We start from the raw sequence: 16,593 nt of genomic DNA on the forward strand, positions 1-16,593 counted from the left end.
TCTCGAGAAATCCCTGAATTTCACATACGACGAACGAAATCAAAAACGATGAAGAAAGAAAAACGTCGAGACAGTGATGAGGAAAAGAAGAATCCCGGAAAAGAACAAGATGGCGCGCAAAGAAAACGTTATCCTACAGAACGAGTAAAAAAAAATACTGTTCCTGAAAGAGGCTCTTGATGCAATTTCGTTACAGTCCTTGTTTATCTAAAAGCACCTCCAAGAAACATTGGCAAGTTTTTCGATTAAAGGCTAGTCAAAATAATTTACTACATTTGCTGTTGTTGATTTTTTTTTAGTAGATCTAGCCGGGAAAAAGAAACAAATTCAAACGAATTACTAAAAAATATACATATTTTTCAACCAAAAAGAAAATATATATATATTTATATGTATATTCTCTAGGTCAATTATTCTAGCGTGTTCTTATTTACTGTAACACTCTGGTACACGATTCCTTTCACAAAATTGTACCATCGTTCGTTACAATCTCGGTTGTAGCATAAACAAAGATTCTGTATGGACACATACATTGAACAAGCTACAGTGTGGTCAATAAAAGAACAGACTTATCCGATAATTAAGAAAAAAAAACAATGGTCATAGACCTGCAATGGACAGGGCGGCCACAACCCATTATGTAAGCAGTCACTGGTCTCGTGGAATTAACGAATGCAATTTGTGGATACGTTGAAAGCGAAATCAAGTTCAAGTAAATTCAAGGAGATTCTATATAATCATTACTAAAGTCAACTTGTTTCTCGACTAGTCTGTAGCCCGAATCTTCAAGCTTTCCATCCTCGCTTGACGCAAAACCGTTCTTCAACGAACGCCGATATACGCTTTCGTTCGAAGAAACTCGACGAATAATAAAACTCTAGAATCTTCTCAATAGAATTTCGCGGCTTGAATGAAACGACGTGCCTGCTTTGTCGTTTAAGCGTCAACTCGAGACGAAGAACGTACAAATTGAATTTCTTCATCAGACAATTGTATTTTAATTAATGACCAGACTGTACCTAATTTTAGCATCGAACGACAAATTAGTTTACATGAAAATTAAATTCCGATTCGCGTTTTTGCACGAGCTAGTACGTTTTGTTTTTTTTTCTTCTAACTTGACTAGAAATTCTATACGTGAAATTATTTATACATAATTATAGCTACTACATATAGGAATACTTAATTAATTAATTAATTAATTCGTAACCCTAAAATATATATATATTTATATATATATATATATTAATTTTATAATAATATAGCAACGGCGGTGACAGTAATACTATTTTCCTTTTATCCCTAGATTTAACTAACGATATATAAAAATAATTCTCAAAATCAGCATAATAATGAAAACGAAAGTCGATGTCGAAATGAAAAGAATCCTTTTTTGTCCGCTTTATCGTAAAATGTTTTCTTATCCTCTCAGTACTCGTGAATCCAAAACAATAGTTGTAATAACGTTTAATCTTTTTGGCCTTCATTTTATATACGTATGTAATTCGGATTGTTTTTCGAGAATACTTTTGTTCATTACATCGTAATTATTGTTCTACTCGATTCTTTGGTTCTTTTTGGTCAAACACCCTTCTCGGTTATTAATTAAATTACAATTAAGTAGCGTGGAGTTGCAACTGCAATCTTTTGTTCCCTATCGTGGAATCTGTTTCAACAGAACCTCTCATTTAATTGTTCAACGTTTCGTAATAAAATTACAAGGAAATCCGTAACCGACGTAAAAATAAAAATAGAGAACTGAATTGCTTCTCAGCGAATAAATCGAATTTTCTTTTTCAAAAAATGACTCTTTTGCAGCTGCAATTAATTACACATAAATTAAAAAAAAGAAGAAAAAGAAAACAAAAACAAAAGACTGTACTTGTATGTGGAATGTTTCATTTGTAGTTGTTCGACTGTGTTGGTAATCGCTTTCAGAGCCAATAGAAAAATTTCCCCAACGAAAAATCATGAAAAGCGATGATCATCAACTAAAAAATATTATTCTGTCCGAGGTGAAATCAGCGAAGTTAAAAAATAAAGGCGTTCCAAAAATATTAGGTCCATAAGAGAACCTAAATTGCTCCAACATCGGAAATTCAAGGATCGCAACGTTTTGCTGGAACATTTCTCGAAATATGTATATGTAAATGTGCGCGAGCGCGTGAGTGATTGTGCGAGAATGTTTGTAGATTTGTGTGTAGATGTGCGTACTGATCAAACGAGACGATCTTGAAAGTAATCAAAGATCATTCGAACAACATGCAACAATTTTAAACTTCGGTTTCCAAACAATTTATGAATTAATATATGAATCGACGTGTCGTATTGCACCAATCTCGACTAAAAATCAATTTCCAACGAAATCAAGAATTTTTCGATTGTCCGCATTAATCCTAGACAGTTTTCTTACGCATTGTTTCATGTTCGATTTCTCGCAGTCTCAATTAAACGTTTTCCCTCAATTGCGGTACGTTAGCGAAGCAAACGTGTCTCGTAAAAGAAAATTTGTCGACTTAGACCGTCCACTCTACGAACTTTACGGTTCAGTCTTCCAACCCAAAAGAACTGAATGAATGCCTGGCGTTTGCAATTCATTGATATTCAAACAACTGCAAAACATGTGTGTAATTAAAACGTCGATTTGTTGTGCGCGACCTGTGCGATCGTTCATGAATGTAACATACTCGAAGTAAAGCGAACATGTTGAACAATAATTGTACACGAGACAAAGGAAAATTGGATTTTATATTATAAAGCGTCCTGGGCCCCTCTGGGCAGAAAATCGTCAATCAATGAAATCGTTCGTAACCTAATATTTGTTCATAACCTAAAACTAAGCTTTATATAACCATTTCTCAATAAATGTATACAGAATCTTCATACGCCTAAACACGTTTCATAAGCGCCTATTCTTCATTTAGCATTCTACTTGTCATTCTGTTGCTTTATACAACAATGACAAATAAGTTCCTTTTAAAATTCACACTTAGTTAACCCCACCACGAAGACTCACTAGTCACGTCCAGCAGTGGGATAACAGTGATCTAATTCAAGTATTAATTAACAGCGGACACTGTCAATTATAACAGCCGCCCTCCCATGATGTTTACAGTGACTGTAGTCTAATTTCAACCTTCTAAAAGCAATAAACCACGTATAAAACAATCGCTACCATGGATATACAAGTCGTAATCACCCCTGCGTCTTATGAATCACTCTGTATACTTTCATTTCATTGCAAAGAATTGGTTCTCAGAATGACCCTGTCAATGATCCTCTGCCCAAAGGTAGCTTCACAGTTCATGTGTCAGTGATCCGGTAATAAAACCAAGATAGAACATCCGCAGATCTCCTATGTGTGCTTCGTGATTGGTCTTTGTGCGATTCGTCGCGATATCCATGAAAAATCTGGATCAATCTTTGGTGAGTCTCCTTTCGATTTTCTTCTCGTACCTCAGACACAGCTATTCTCGGAGGATCCCATTGTTTACGAAATTCTTTTCTTCTTCGTTTACGCGAGGATGTTTTGAAAAAGAATACACAGGGTGCTCCTTCGCCGACGGGCCATATGGACTCGCCTTCAGACATTTCGTAGCAGCTTTCGAGAACTGTAAATCCTGTTGTTTGTTGTCACAACTCGACTGGGCAGCTCCCCGTTGACTCTTTAAATTTCTACAACTCACAAAATGGCAGACAGCTTCGCCATTGTTATTCTGGTAAATCAGCGTCGAACAAATCGCAAGACAGTCTTTCCTTCTCTACAGTATTACCTGTCGATTAGAATAAGTTGCAGACCGGCCTACCAGAAGATGCAGTTCGAGTCGCGTGCACGTGTCTCTTAATCAGAACTGCATTTTCTATTGTCCCTTGAACAAACGTATCGAGTCCTCGGAGGAGCTGCCGCAGCAAAGAGATTCGACTTATAGCTCCGAATGCTGACTCACGGATTAACAAAGAAGCAAGCCGACAGATTTCGGTCTTCGGAAAAGAAGAAATACTCGAAAGGGCAGTTGATAAAAAAGTTGAGAAGGTATCCGCAGGTGGTCGGTAGTAGTAGCGGTGGTACACACAAGTATATATATATATAAATATATATATCTTTCTTTCGCTCTCTCTCTCTCTCCCTCTCTCTTTCTCGCTCTCTCTCTCTCTTTCGTTCTCTCCGGTTTCACTTGCTTCTACTCTTTCTCTCCTGCTCGTGCGCTCGGTCCCCTTTCTCGCCAGTGTTGTCAGTCTCTCGGTCTCCCATTCTCTCTCTCTCATGCGTTCCCTCGTGCTCGCAATACATGTCTCTTGTGTCCGTGTGTGTGTGTATGAGTGTGTATCGGTCGATCGGCTCCACGACGGGAATATTTATCCTAATAGAGACCGCAGCCACGGAGATTATTGGCGATAATGACATCTGTGACTGCGTCGAACACGAACTGAATGTTGGTTGTATCAGTGGCGCAAGTCGTGTGGCAGTAGATCTCCTTATTGCCTGTCTTGTTATTCGCCTCGAATTGCGCCTGGATGTACCCGGCTGCCTCACCGTACTCTTGTGCTCCTAAAGAATAAACAAGCGCGTTAGTACCTCGGCCGAAGAAAAAGCAATTTATCCGAACTTATTAGTCGCATCTAGGGGGTGAGTCACTTGGCGTGACCGCTTCGAATTAACCGACAATTAAGCCGGCGATGAGTTTTGAATTTTTACACCCGTTCCGGCGACCAATAGGCACAGACCTAACGCCACTGGCGCCAAATACAATTTACGAAAAGCGTTTCTGGCCATCTGCCAGGATTTCTGAAGAATTTTATTGTAAAACAATCGAGTTCTCAAATTTAAGAAGGCGTTGGAAGGTGTTATGTTCGGTTTAATGATCACCACGATTTGTAAATTATACTCACAACGACTTTCAAACGTTGTAAAGTTTTTATAACAATCTATAGTGAATTTGAAAATTATTTTTCACTACCGACTTTTATTTTTTTCTGGTTATTATAAATCAAGAGTTAGGCCGCTTTATTAATTTAGAATAAAATAACCATATATTTATAGAGAGCAATGGATTTATGACGTGGCGAACGACTTTGGCAACAACGTGATTCATTCAGCCATATCGTATATTGCCGGGAATGTATTTAGATCACCCCAAACAAGAGGAAATAATATCCATGTAGCGCGTGAAGGAATCTCAAGGACGTCGAGAGATTATCAAACTTTTTTTTTAACGAAGTAAACTTCACGCGTTTATTTTTATCTCAGTATATTAAGAATTAGATTCTGAAAATTTTACGTTGCTAAAATTGAAACCGGCTTGCTCCGATTGGCAGCTTTCTTCTTCTTTTTTTTTTTCAAAAGATAAACCGTCCTGTTAAATTTGATGTCTGTTTTCTATTTTTGCGCTTAAAGAATATTTCAGTGGTCCGTGGTTAATGATACAGAATCTTCGGAACGTGTATTTTTAGTTCGGTGGTTTCGGATAAGAATGCGACTTATCGAAATACAAAATGGCGCCTTACCAGCGTACTCGGGGAAGCAAATGGTGAGGGGGGACTTATGAATTTTCTGCTCGAAGAGATCTTTCTTGTTCAGGAAAAGAATGATCGACGTATCGGTGAACCATTTGTTATTGCAGATAGAATCGAACAGCTTCAAGCTTTCTTGCATTCGATTCTGTGAACAAAACAAATAACAATATAGAAATACATATAAAACTTCGTGCATTGTTAAAGATCGATTTACTTCGTCGATTTGTGTTCATTCGAAAAATTACTTTGCATAAACAATCGTTATTAGTTCGATGCTGGTTTGTGAAATAATTGCGAAAACACTATTGTCGATAAAATAGAAAATGTGTGAAGAAATCATTTCCCATCCGTTCTCTCTGTCGAACGACTGTCAAAATGGAAAGCGAAATAAATATTAAATCATTGGAGAGGAGTCGGAGGTAAGAGGGGTTAATGGGCGAGGTCGTTCCAGCAGAAGAACCCGTTAATTTCCGACAATTGCACGCTGTCACGATCTCTTCCCACATTGGACTGGCAATTGGCTGTCCATATGTAATTTTGTAGGGTGTCGGAGGTTTCTGGTTTCTTGAATTCCCCTTTTATTGTCATCGGGGTCCGACGCCCGTGACGGATCACGTGTCCCACCAACTATGTTAACATTATACCAGGCCACGTGACCATGATATACGTTAACTTAATTCAGGTGAGTTCGTCATGCGCGCTGAACCCGTTCGTATTTCTCTAACATTTAACGCGCCAACGTTTTAGCCAGTACGAACGAATCCTCGCATATAAAAATTTGGACAATGCATACGACATACTAAGTATTATACAACATACGAAACTAGTAATTTAAAAAAAAAAACTAATTTTATAACCCGTAAGCATAGTAAACCTTGGAATTATAATCACAGCCATACAAAAATCAAGAAATGGTTACGTACATATTTTCTTTAAAAAATTATTAGGGCATTCCAAAAGATACTGAACAAATTAATTTGCAATTTTTAGATGACTCAATTTGACTCGAATTCGAAGGTTAATTATGAGTAAAATATGATAATATTGTTTATTAACCCTAGAAAGATAACCATATGACAACGTACGTAAAAGATAACCATACGCTTCAGAGGCGCATGCTTTTCTAAGGCGTCAATTTTATACTAACAATGGATATTTATTTATTAAGTAATTTTAAACTTAAATCACTAGACCTCTATGAAAAATTAACAAAAATCAACAGTCTTCGGTTTATTTCGCAGGCGCCTCTGCGACGTAGGTTATCTTTCTAGGGTTAATATATGTTTGCGGGTATCAGGTTTGTTGCCGAGAATTACTTTTTCGAATGGTTGTTGTTTCGATTGCTGCGACGACAGCAGGTTTACTAATTTGTTCGTAATCTAAAGTACGAAGATAGTAATTATAACGAAGTGGAACTTACCGTCGACTCATCTTCGTGCAGCACTTGATCATATTCAGACATCGCGACGCAAAATATAATCGCAGTCACGTCCTCGAAGCAATGAATCCACTTCTTACGTTCACTTCTTTGGCCACCCACGTCGAACAATCTGAATAACAAAGCGTTTCCATACAGATAAACTGCAGCATTATCGTTATTCAATCATCCACCTTCGTCCGACCCACCCCGTCGCCATTTTAACTCTTGAGAAAGAACCTGGATCTCCCCTTTGAATCTCCCCTTTGAATCTCCCCAGCGGTTTCATGATTTTACAATATTTTATAGTATATATTACATTTTATAAAGTTTAACGTTTAAACGTGAACTTATATCACATTTCATAGATTTTATAACGAGATTTTGAATTTCACACAATGTCCAGCTTTTTATTTTAAAACATTTACATAATAATTATTTTGAAATTCTCAGCTGATTTTTGCAGTTTTATGCTTACGCAATCATTTATTTACGGTATATGATATATTCTCTTTGTTCTCCTTACGTGGATTTAGATTAATAATTTTTCCCGTGTTTCTGCTTACAGATGATTATTCGGTAACTATTTTAAAATAAATATTCAATGTTATACAAACATATGCGCTATCCAATAATCACCAATTGACATAGTTGAAACTTCTATTTTACAATAATTTATTTACAGTATTTATTTAAAGTATTAAATTTCCTTGGAAGGAGACATTTTTCTTAATACATCTATACTTTGACGATAATACGAGTACTTAGCAATGAATGTAGGAAATTCTATTGAAAAGATGTTGTGTTGTGACATAAATCGGGAATTCGGGTCGGAACGGACCCGGAAACAGCCCATAAACATGGGACAAAGGCGGTGACTTTTGTTTTCGAGGATGTTTGATAAATAGAACGATTTTCCTCGGTTCTGGTTTGTATACACCGGTCGCCGGGCCACCGAATTCACATAAATACCGGGCGTTCTAGTAATAGATCTCGAAGTTAATTTTATTTTTCATGGGCGGAGCGAACGCCACGACTCGGGGGAGAACTCCTCGCTGGCACAATCGGTTTCTTAAATTATCAGCGGGCATGATTCATGCTCAATCATTCACGAGACATTGCTCTTTCTCTCGTAACCCCTCCCCCTCGGATCCCCGCCGGTCCTCCCTGCCTGGCCGTCTTCTTCTTCTTCTTCTTCTTCTTCTTCTTCTTCTTCTTCTTCTTCTTCTATGTTTGATATTTTTCCTGGCCGCGAAATAAACGAGCGATTCGAACGAACTGCAAATTCGCGTCGGACGTGGGCGTGAATTATTATGTTGGCGGGAAAAAATTGACCGTTTGAACGTGCCACGCTGCGCCGACGCCCGCCGGCGTCGCTATAATTGGAAAACAACGTTCCTCTAATTTTCTATGCTTATAATAGCATTTTTCAGTTTTAGCGAAGCCGATTTTCCCGAGGCATTACTGTGACAGAGAACGAGGTTCATTTTAATTTTCGAGATAATTAAGCCAATTTTTATGGTTGATCGATCTCCATTGAGAATTGTTGTTTATGTCGATTTTCAATACGAGAAATTCACTATACAAATATTTCAGGAACAATAGAGCGTTTGAAACGATTACTGTTATATATTATGATAAACGACGTTTAAGGTTATAATACAATTAATATGATCGATATTTAAAAATTTTATTTTGGTTTCTTTTTCATTTTAATATTATTTCATTTTAATATTAGTGCCCTGTGAAAGCGTAATTACTATATTATTACAATTTAAATATTATAATAAACTAAATTATAGATTATAATACAATTTTTATAATCGATAGTTTGAACGGATTTGTTATTTTTACTACAACATTTAATTTTCATTTTAAAGGTTTATTCACGACGAACAAATCAATGTAGAAAACAATAGAGAATATTTTATCAACAACATTACTCCGTATAATTTGTTGCTATATTATTCTATGACCATATAATTATATAAATATATTAATGTACTGTTATAATTTAATAAGTCATAGCGATGCCTCCATGTTGCGTTCGACTTAGCCGTTCACCAGAGAACCTAACTTCGCCGTTGCAAAAGTGCAAGATAAGCGAGAAACAACGCGGCTGCGGAAATTGTTTGAATCTCTCCGATCTTGTTACTATTATTACTAGGTTGACGAGGCGCAGATTTTCGGAAAGCAAGCGTAATGTTCTCGAGACTTTTCCTGTTATCGTACAGGATGTTAACACGACCAAACCATACTGTACTATCACGAGTGTACAAGATAGGAAAAATCGTTCGATCGTAGAATGGAAAACAGATTCCCGTTTGTTGAGCGTTCCTGAAACGATAACACCGTGCCCCGGTATCAGTGGAGCATCGATAACGCTGCACCTAACCGTTTTTGGCTGGCAGGTTGATGCACGCACGGATATTTCACAATCTCTCTCCTCTCGTTGTTGACGTTCGTCGACGGTGAACAGGCCAATGATATTTAACCGGCAACAAATTCCTAGTTTCCACCGACAGGGGCTGGCCCTTATCGAGATTCAACAGATCGTTGTATATCTTAACTCTTTGCACGATGTTACCTACCAGCGCTTATGAACATTTATATTATTATATAATATATGTTACATATGTATATATGTATATGTATATATAATATTATTATAATAATATTCGATTTATATGAATATGTAGACATCGAGAAATAGTTGCAAATGGCTAATAAACTTTAATGTTTAATCATATACTAGAATTACGATATCCACTGAGAGGGGACAACGGAGTGCAAAGGGTTAAAGATAAATTGATTTTATCTTTCTTATGTGTTTTCAGAATTAATTAACATTTTAATGATCGCTATTTTATGTTATTGTATTCCGTCGACAAGCATGGATATATTTTTGTTCAGAATATTTACTAAAGCAATTTCAAAATTTCAAGCTTTTTATGCCCTTTTTTATTTGAGAAAGACTGTTATAGAAAGAGGATAATATTCAAAAGCAACAGGAACAATGTTATTGATAACAATATTAGGTTCTATCTGTGGTTTATGTTTCCTTTATTTTGTCTAATATCTTTTTTAGAATATAATTATTGTTAATAATTAATATCATTTAATTTTAGGTTTACTTATTATTAGAATTATCGGTACATAAAGATTATATATTTTCTTAGAATATTCGTGGACGTAATTTAAAATTGCATACCCCTTCCCGCCCTTTTCTCTTTTAAAAATAAGCAACTGGTTTGTTCTTCGATCGTATACCGTATCGTAAAATAAATATTGAATTTGTCGCGAATCACTTTTCAGTTATTTAATAATTTAATAATTATATAATGCTTGCTACGAAAGTTATTTATCATTCGATCCAAGGATAAGCGTCTGAAGACAATGCACTCTTTGTGCCGACTATGGCTATGTTATTCTACATAGAAAAGTTGTGTAACCTGCCTAGCCCGATGGAATTTTTATTTATATACCCGGTGGTCAAAATAAAACGCTCACAGACACTGTCCAAAAGAATCTATAGAATCTAATAGAAATCTTGTTCAAATATCTTTGAAAATAGTCATGACATCGATAGAAACAAATTCTACGGTCCCTATAATACTATATAATTGTTATCAATATACAGGGTGGCTCAAATGTAACGTCGCGAATCGTATCATAAGAAACAAGTATTTTTTCAAATGCTAAAAACATTTTATGAACAACTCTTGTCACGTTCTGTGACATCTGTATTACCAAACAATTATAAGCTATATACAGGGTGTTCCAAATGAACTGTCATTTTATTTCTCTTTAGAAAAATATGAGGGAATCACGCTTCAAGAAATCTTGCTAACAGTTCAATCGTGTCAATCAGTTGCACGCGACTAAGTTAAAGCAAATAAAAAGTTAACCAGATAAATATTTAATTGTATCGAGAACTACTTACTTGAAGTTAAGATTCCTGAAGGCAAAGTGGACCTCGACTATACCCGTTGTTTTCACACGGGTCCTTAGGATATCCTGCTCCGTAGGCTGATAATCCCTTGCTCCTAATCGGTCTAGATCATCCAGGAAACTGAAAATTGAAACAACAATGGATAATATTACTCCTAGCTTGCAAAAATAACGATACAAAATGTCTGAAAATGTCAAAGAACAAATTCAAAAACTGTTCGATACATTTAAACAAATTCAGAAGACTTCTATGCAATTATTAAATTATCAAGAAATTAGCAATAAAGCATCAAACAATTTCTAATTTGAATTTATGTGAAATTCTGAACAGTGCCGTGCGCGATCATGATTTCTCCACGATTTTTGTCGTCGGCAGAGGAATATTAAACACTTTTTAAAAAGTTCCTTTACGACTCGAACGGCGGTTAATTACAGAAACGTAGAAATTAATTGAACCGACTACGATGAAGCCGAACGCCTCGTAAAAGAGAGCATGTATCGCGAGCCGATTTTTTTTTTACTCGGTTCTACATATCTCGCGACCTTTTCTTCTTTTGTCTGGAGCTTCGGGTATAACTTCGCTGCAATTAATAATACTTTATCAACCGGCTGCGGATTTTATGCATTTATTACACGTACGTGTAACTGCGCAAGATACATTCCGGGTATGACTTTCACATTTTTATGGCCCGCAATCATTTTACTATCAGACGTTCGTAGCATTTAAGTTCAAAATTGACGTTCGAATGAAGAAATCTGTTCCCATGTCGAGAGCTTTGCCGATTTGAAACGGAACGTACGATCTGAAATTGCAAACCTTGTTGTTACAACCCTCCAATCTCGTTTGTTTTTAGGACAACTGCATCAAGGTTTTTAAATTCAAGCTTCTTATCAAGTTCAAACATCATTTCAAACATTCGAGAGATCCCAAATGATTTCAAATTTTAACATTGTTGCACAATTTTCTAGATAATTTCATATAATTCACAGATTAATTAAGTTAAAGCTTCTTAATTCAAAACTGTTAAGGTTATGTTCAATATTTATGTTTAATATTATGTAAACCAAATTTCAACAATGTAAAGACTCAATGTAAAAATACAAATTTTAACATTGCTACTCCATTTTTCAAAGTCTTTTACGAGATAATTAAATCAAAGTAGTTAACTTCAGAGTTAACAGAAAAACTTTGTTGCTCTATTTTCTAAACTCCTCCAATTCGTAAAACAATTAAATTAAAGTTCTGAAATTCAATACTAAGGACCAAATTGAAAATTCTCTTGTAGCATTGGACAGCGCGGAAGTTCGAATTGCAACTTTGTTACCCTATTCGTTCTTTAATTTCTGGACTAATTTCATCGAAGCGGTTTATTTTAAAGTAATCGCGTGAATTGAAAGAATCAGCATTACAAATTTCAGGAATATTAAACGGCAAGTAAAAAGTTCCAAATGTCAACTTTGTTATTCAAATTTTTAATCATGGAGTCACAATGTCCAGCGCGAATGACAACATGCCGGCGAAAGAATAATTGCAGCAGAACTCTTGTGTTCGCAGGTTACAAAGCGTAACCGACCATGTTGCGAAAGACCTGTAGACGTCTGTTACAGGGGTAAACGACATGACACTCTGAATCGACTTTGCAATCCAGGTCGTGGGACTCGATCGATTTCTACGATGCGTGTACGCGTTTAGCCGCGATTCGCCGACAGTCGAGCCGTTCATTGCCAAAGTTGGATGCACCTGTACAGATCTATCGCCGCCTCGTCTTATCTCTGCGGTGCTTTTTCTGTATGGTCCCTTCGGCACACCGTAGATACACCCACGGATATCGGCCGGGAGTGATGAGTATCGGGTGACCAGCAAAAATAGCGGGTTATTAATACGAGATAGCGAAAGGTCGCTGTAACGCGGTCCGCCATTTTGGCGGCTCAGGTGGATCTCGAAACTTAAGTTCTTTAAAAGAAATTCTTTGAACCACTGCAGCGTTATCTTTCTTCTTGAACGTGGACAAATATATTGAAATATACGGACTGTTGACTGTTACGGACTGTTAGAAGTTTAGAAAATTGTTTAATGTGATTGTGGTGGATTCAGATTTTTGAATGTCAATGATTTTCTAGAATTTTCAAATCATTTCCAATACTTTTGTACAATATTGAATGATTTTCAACTATTTACAACTGTTCACATTCATATTCAATAATTTTGAATACTATTTCTTAATATTCAATAATTTTGAATACTATTTCTTAATTTTCAACAATTTTCAATCATTTTCAATAACTTTCAGTAACACTGAACGATTTTCAACCATTTTTAACTATTTCCAATAACTTCGAATAATTTTTAACATTGTACATGCTTCATGTATCAACTAAAAATCTTTAATTCTCCAAAACAGAATATTTTAAATAAAATTCGTAAAAATTGAAGTTAAATGAAAGATTAGATTTAAATAAAAGCGTAATAAAAGTAATAGAGTTAAATAAAGATGTAAAATCCACAAAAACATAGATTATAAAATGCATTTAGTTGTTTGCAAAATTGTTACGTCAAGATTAGTAACCTTGTGAATTATTTATAATTCACGTAATCTACATATAAATATTTAGCATTGTTTACATATACATATTATTGATCGAGTCAAAGTCAATGAAGTGATAATAACAATGAAAAGAATTTTTAATACGTTAACATTAATTACAATCAAGAAAAACGATTTCAATAATTAGGTTGTATAAATCGGAAAGAAGTTGAAAATAAATGGAATTGTTATTCGTTGATAAATAAAATTAATTGAATTGCAGATTGTTCGAGGATCGAGCTATAGTTGTAATAATTATGAAGATTTGGTCGGCGCAATAAAATCGGCAATCTTTTTGACCTTTCAACCGTATGGTTCTTTGACCATGAACTCTCTCTTTCTCTTTCCTTCTTGCTCTCTCTCTCTCTCTCTCTCTCTCTCTCTCTCTCTCTCTCTTTCTCCCTCTCTCTCCCTCTCGAGCAAACACGATCAAACTCGAACAAAAATAATTTACAGCGACCTAGTCCGCGACGCATGTAAATACGATATAATTTATGGTGCTACAGATGTAACGGCGAATTTAGATAGGGGAATCTTCGGAGGAAGCTGTCCGACACATACACGCGGTTCTGTGTAAGTGAGTTGGAGCTCGTGCTTTCCCATATCGAAGGTCGAATTTGCGATTACTTTATTTATTGTAAATTAAATATAATTATTATTATTTATTTATTATTCTCCAGGCATCAGCCAAGATATTCGTGGCTGTTACAATATTAAATACAACTAGTTGTAAATTAAATACATTTTACTACAAAACATTACAATTAAAATTCTTCATTACCATACACAAAAAAAACCTAATCTTTGTTTATACTACGTACTACGACGATGTTTATTATTCGGTGCAAATCAGATAGATTTTATTTTAAAAATATAAATAAAATTCCTAATCGATGTATATACACGACTCTACATTTCTGTGATTTCAGAAAATTATAAATAATATTATTAGTCACTGTCCAAGTTCAAATAAAGTTTTCTATGATATAATCTAAGAAATAATTAAAGTTGGTTAAACTTTCAATTTATCTTGTGAAATAATTAACAAAATATTTGCTTACTGCAAATATATAAATATCGCGACATGTTTACGTAATATTGTTAATTCACTCCAAGGCCTTTACTTTTTAAAATATCGAACAAATCGTCAACAATTATTTCAACAATCCTAAATAAACATTTCTAATAGCGCAAAAGATACACCAGTAATTTTTAACAATAATTTTATTAAAAATCGTCATCACCCAAACAAAACAAAACAACCCCCAGCGATACAGTAAAAGAAATTAAGTATTTACAAAAAACGAAATATCTCAGAAATAGTAAGTAAAGTCGTCAAACGACTGTCAAATTCAATTCGAATGCCAATAAGTCTAATGAAATCGTGTGAAACGCGAGATTGATAGAATAACAAGTGATTTTTCCGTAGACGGCGGACATATTGGATAAGTCTTTTCACGGGCGCCAATTAAACGCGATCCTGTCGGGATAACCTTGCCGAGATAAAAAAAAAAGGGAAAGACCGACGGATTAGGGAAGACGGTAGGAGGATTAAAAATGAGGATGCACGCGATCCCGAGGATTCGAAGGATCTTCCTTTTTTTCCCCTTTTCTCCGCAGCTCTTATTTAGGTTCAGCGGCGTATTGATCGCCGATGACGTCACGCCACGCCCGTGTCACGTGGCCTAAAATGGCCGCCGACACCGTATCCTAGCTTCTTCGTCGCAACCCCACCACCAACCCCTTCGGACTCCGTTCCCTTTTCATTCTATTACTCCCCTATTCTGTGGAGGGGGGGGGGGGGGGTGCAGAATAAGAAAATAGAGTGATACAAGAATGAAAGAACCCCGACGGCCCGGGCGGAGGGGGCGGTGGCAGGGTTTCTCGGCGTAAGGGTGGGGGAGGAAGAAACAATGGAAAGAAAATAGCACTTGTGCCGAGAATTTCGCAATAATTGGACACCCTGATAATTACCAAAAGAAACCGGGACTTAAAGGGGACCAGCTGTACCGCATGCCTCAAGGAACCTTGCAGTTTTCCACGACTTCCGGAATAATTAATTTGATCGCGATTTATCTTGATCTTACGGTGAGATCGGTCTAATTTATTTTCGTTACAGTAATTCTAAGATTTTGGGTTTGGAGTGGGGATATTTCTCTGGTTTATATGGTGATCGAAGTTTGACATTTTTTGAGGTTAGGTATTCGAATCGATCGCTGCCAGTCACGTGACAGATATGGAACACGTTTGAAAGTTCGAGTTAAACTGTAGAATTCGGAGAAGGTGAAATTCGTTTTTTGTATTTTTGGATTTTGTACGACGAGGTGTTGAGTAATAACAATCTAGATTATGCGGAGGACTATACGATAAACAAATCTGGATTTCGTTAAATAATAAAAACCTACGATATGCTAGAAGATTGTTAGATATTAGCAATAAAGGTTTTATCGAGGGATTGTTAAATAAAACTGTAGATTCAGTGGAAGGATTATTAAATAATAAAATTGTGACTTTTATCGACGGTTTGTTAAATAATAAAAGCCTAGATTGTGTTTGAGGACTGTTAAATATTAAAAATCTAGGTTTCGGTGAAAAATTGTGCAATAATAAATATACAGTTTCGCTGAAAGATCGTTAAATAATAACTTTCTAAATTTTATTAGAGAATTGTTAAATAAAAGCACTCTACACTTTGTTAAAGACTTCTTACATAATGAATACCTTTGTTTTATTAAAGGATTTTTAAGAACATATTTGTTAAGCAATAAATAACAAAAGTTTTTCAGGAAACTATTACACGATTCTATAATCTAATTTGTAATAACAATGTGCTTATTATAAATATAGGAAAAATAATTACAAGCTTACAACGACTCAATGAAACGAGAGCAAACGTAATTAACAAAATTATTGAAAATCAACTATTAAAATTGTCCCTGGAATAAATAATTTCGTGTTATGGAAAGTCACGTTTCCGTGTCGCCGGCCCGTAACTGATATCACAGCGAAGTCACGTCAGCGTGACAGTGGCCGTTAACGCGTTGATATTACAAAATTCTTTTTGCTAAAAATAGATTACTTCTCCTCTCTCTCTTTTTAGATACTATTCCCAGATTTAATAAATAA

The 16,593-nt window shown here is 35.6% G+C and overlaps 1 protein-coding gene across 2 annotated transcripts in view; it reads right to left on the bottom strand.

Moving 5' to 3' along the window:
* Positions 1-6: 6 nt before the first annotated feature.
* Positions 7-16,593, bottom strand: part of Galphao (G protein alpha o subunit) — a 41,046-nt gene continuing 24,459 nt past the window's right edge. For both annotated transcript variants that reach the window (XM_078184940.1, XM_078184939.1), the window contains exons 8-11: positions 10,875-11,003; positions 6,935-7,064; positions 5,506-5,659; positions 7-4,549 (exon numbers count right to left, since the gene is read on the bottom strand). In XM_078184940.1, the coding sequence (XP_078041066.1) occupies positions 4,362-4,549; positions 5,506-5,659; positions 6,935-7,064; positions 10,875-11,003 (601 nt within the window). In that variant the 3' untranslated portion in view covers positions 7-4,361. The remainder of the gene's footprint in view (positions 4,550-5,505; positions 5,660-6,934; positions 7,065-10,874; positions 11,004-16,593) is intronic.

Source organism: Augochlora pura, chromosome 7 (genome assembly GCF_028453695.1).
Source record: "Augochlora pura isolate Apur16 chromosome 7, APUR_v2.2.1, whole genome shotgun sequence".
Lineage (NCBI taxonomy): Eukaryota > Metazoa > Arthropoda > Insecta > Hymenoptera > Halictidae > Augochlora > Augochlora pura.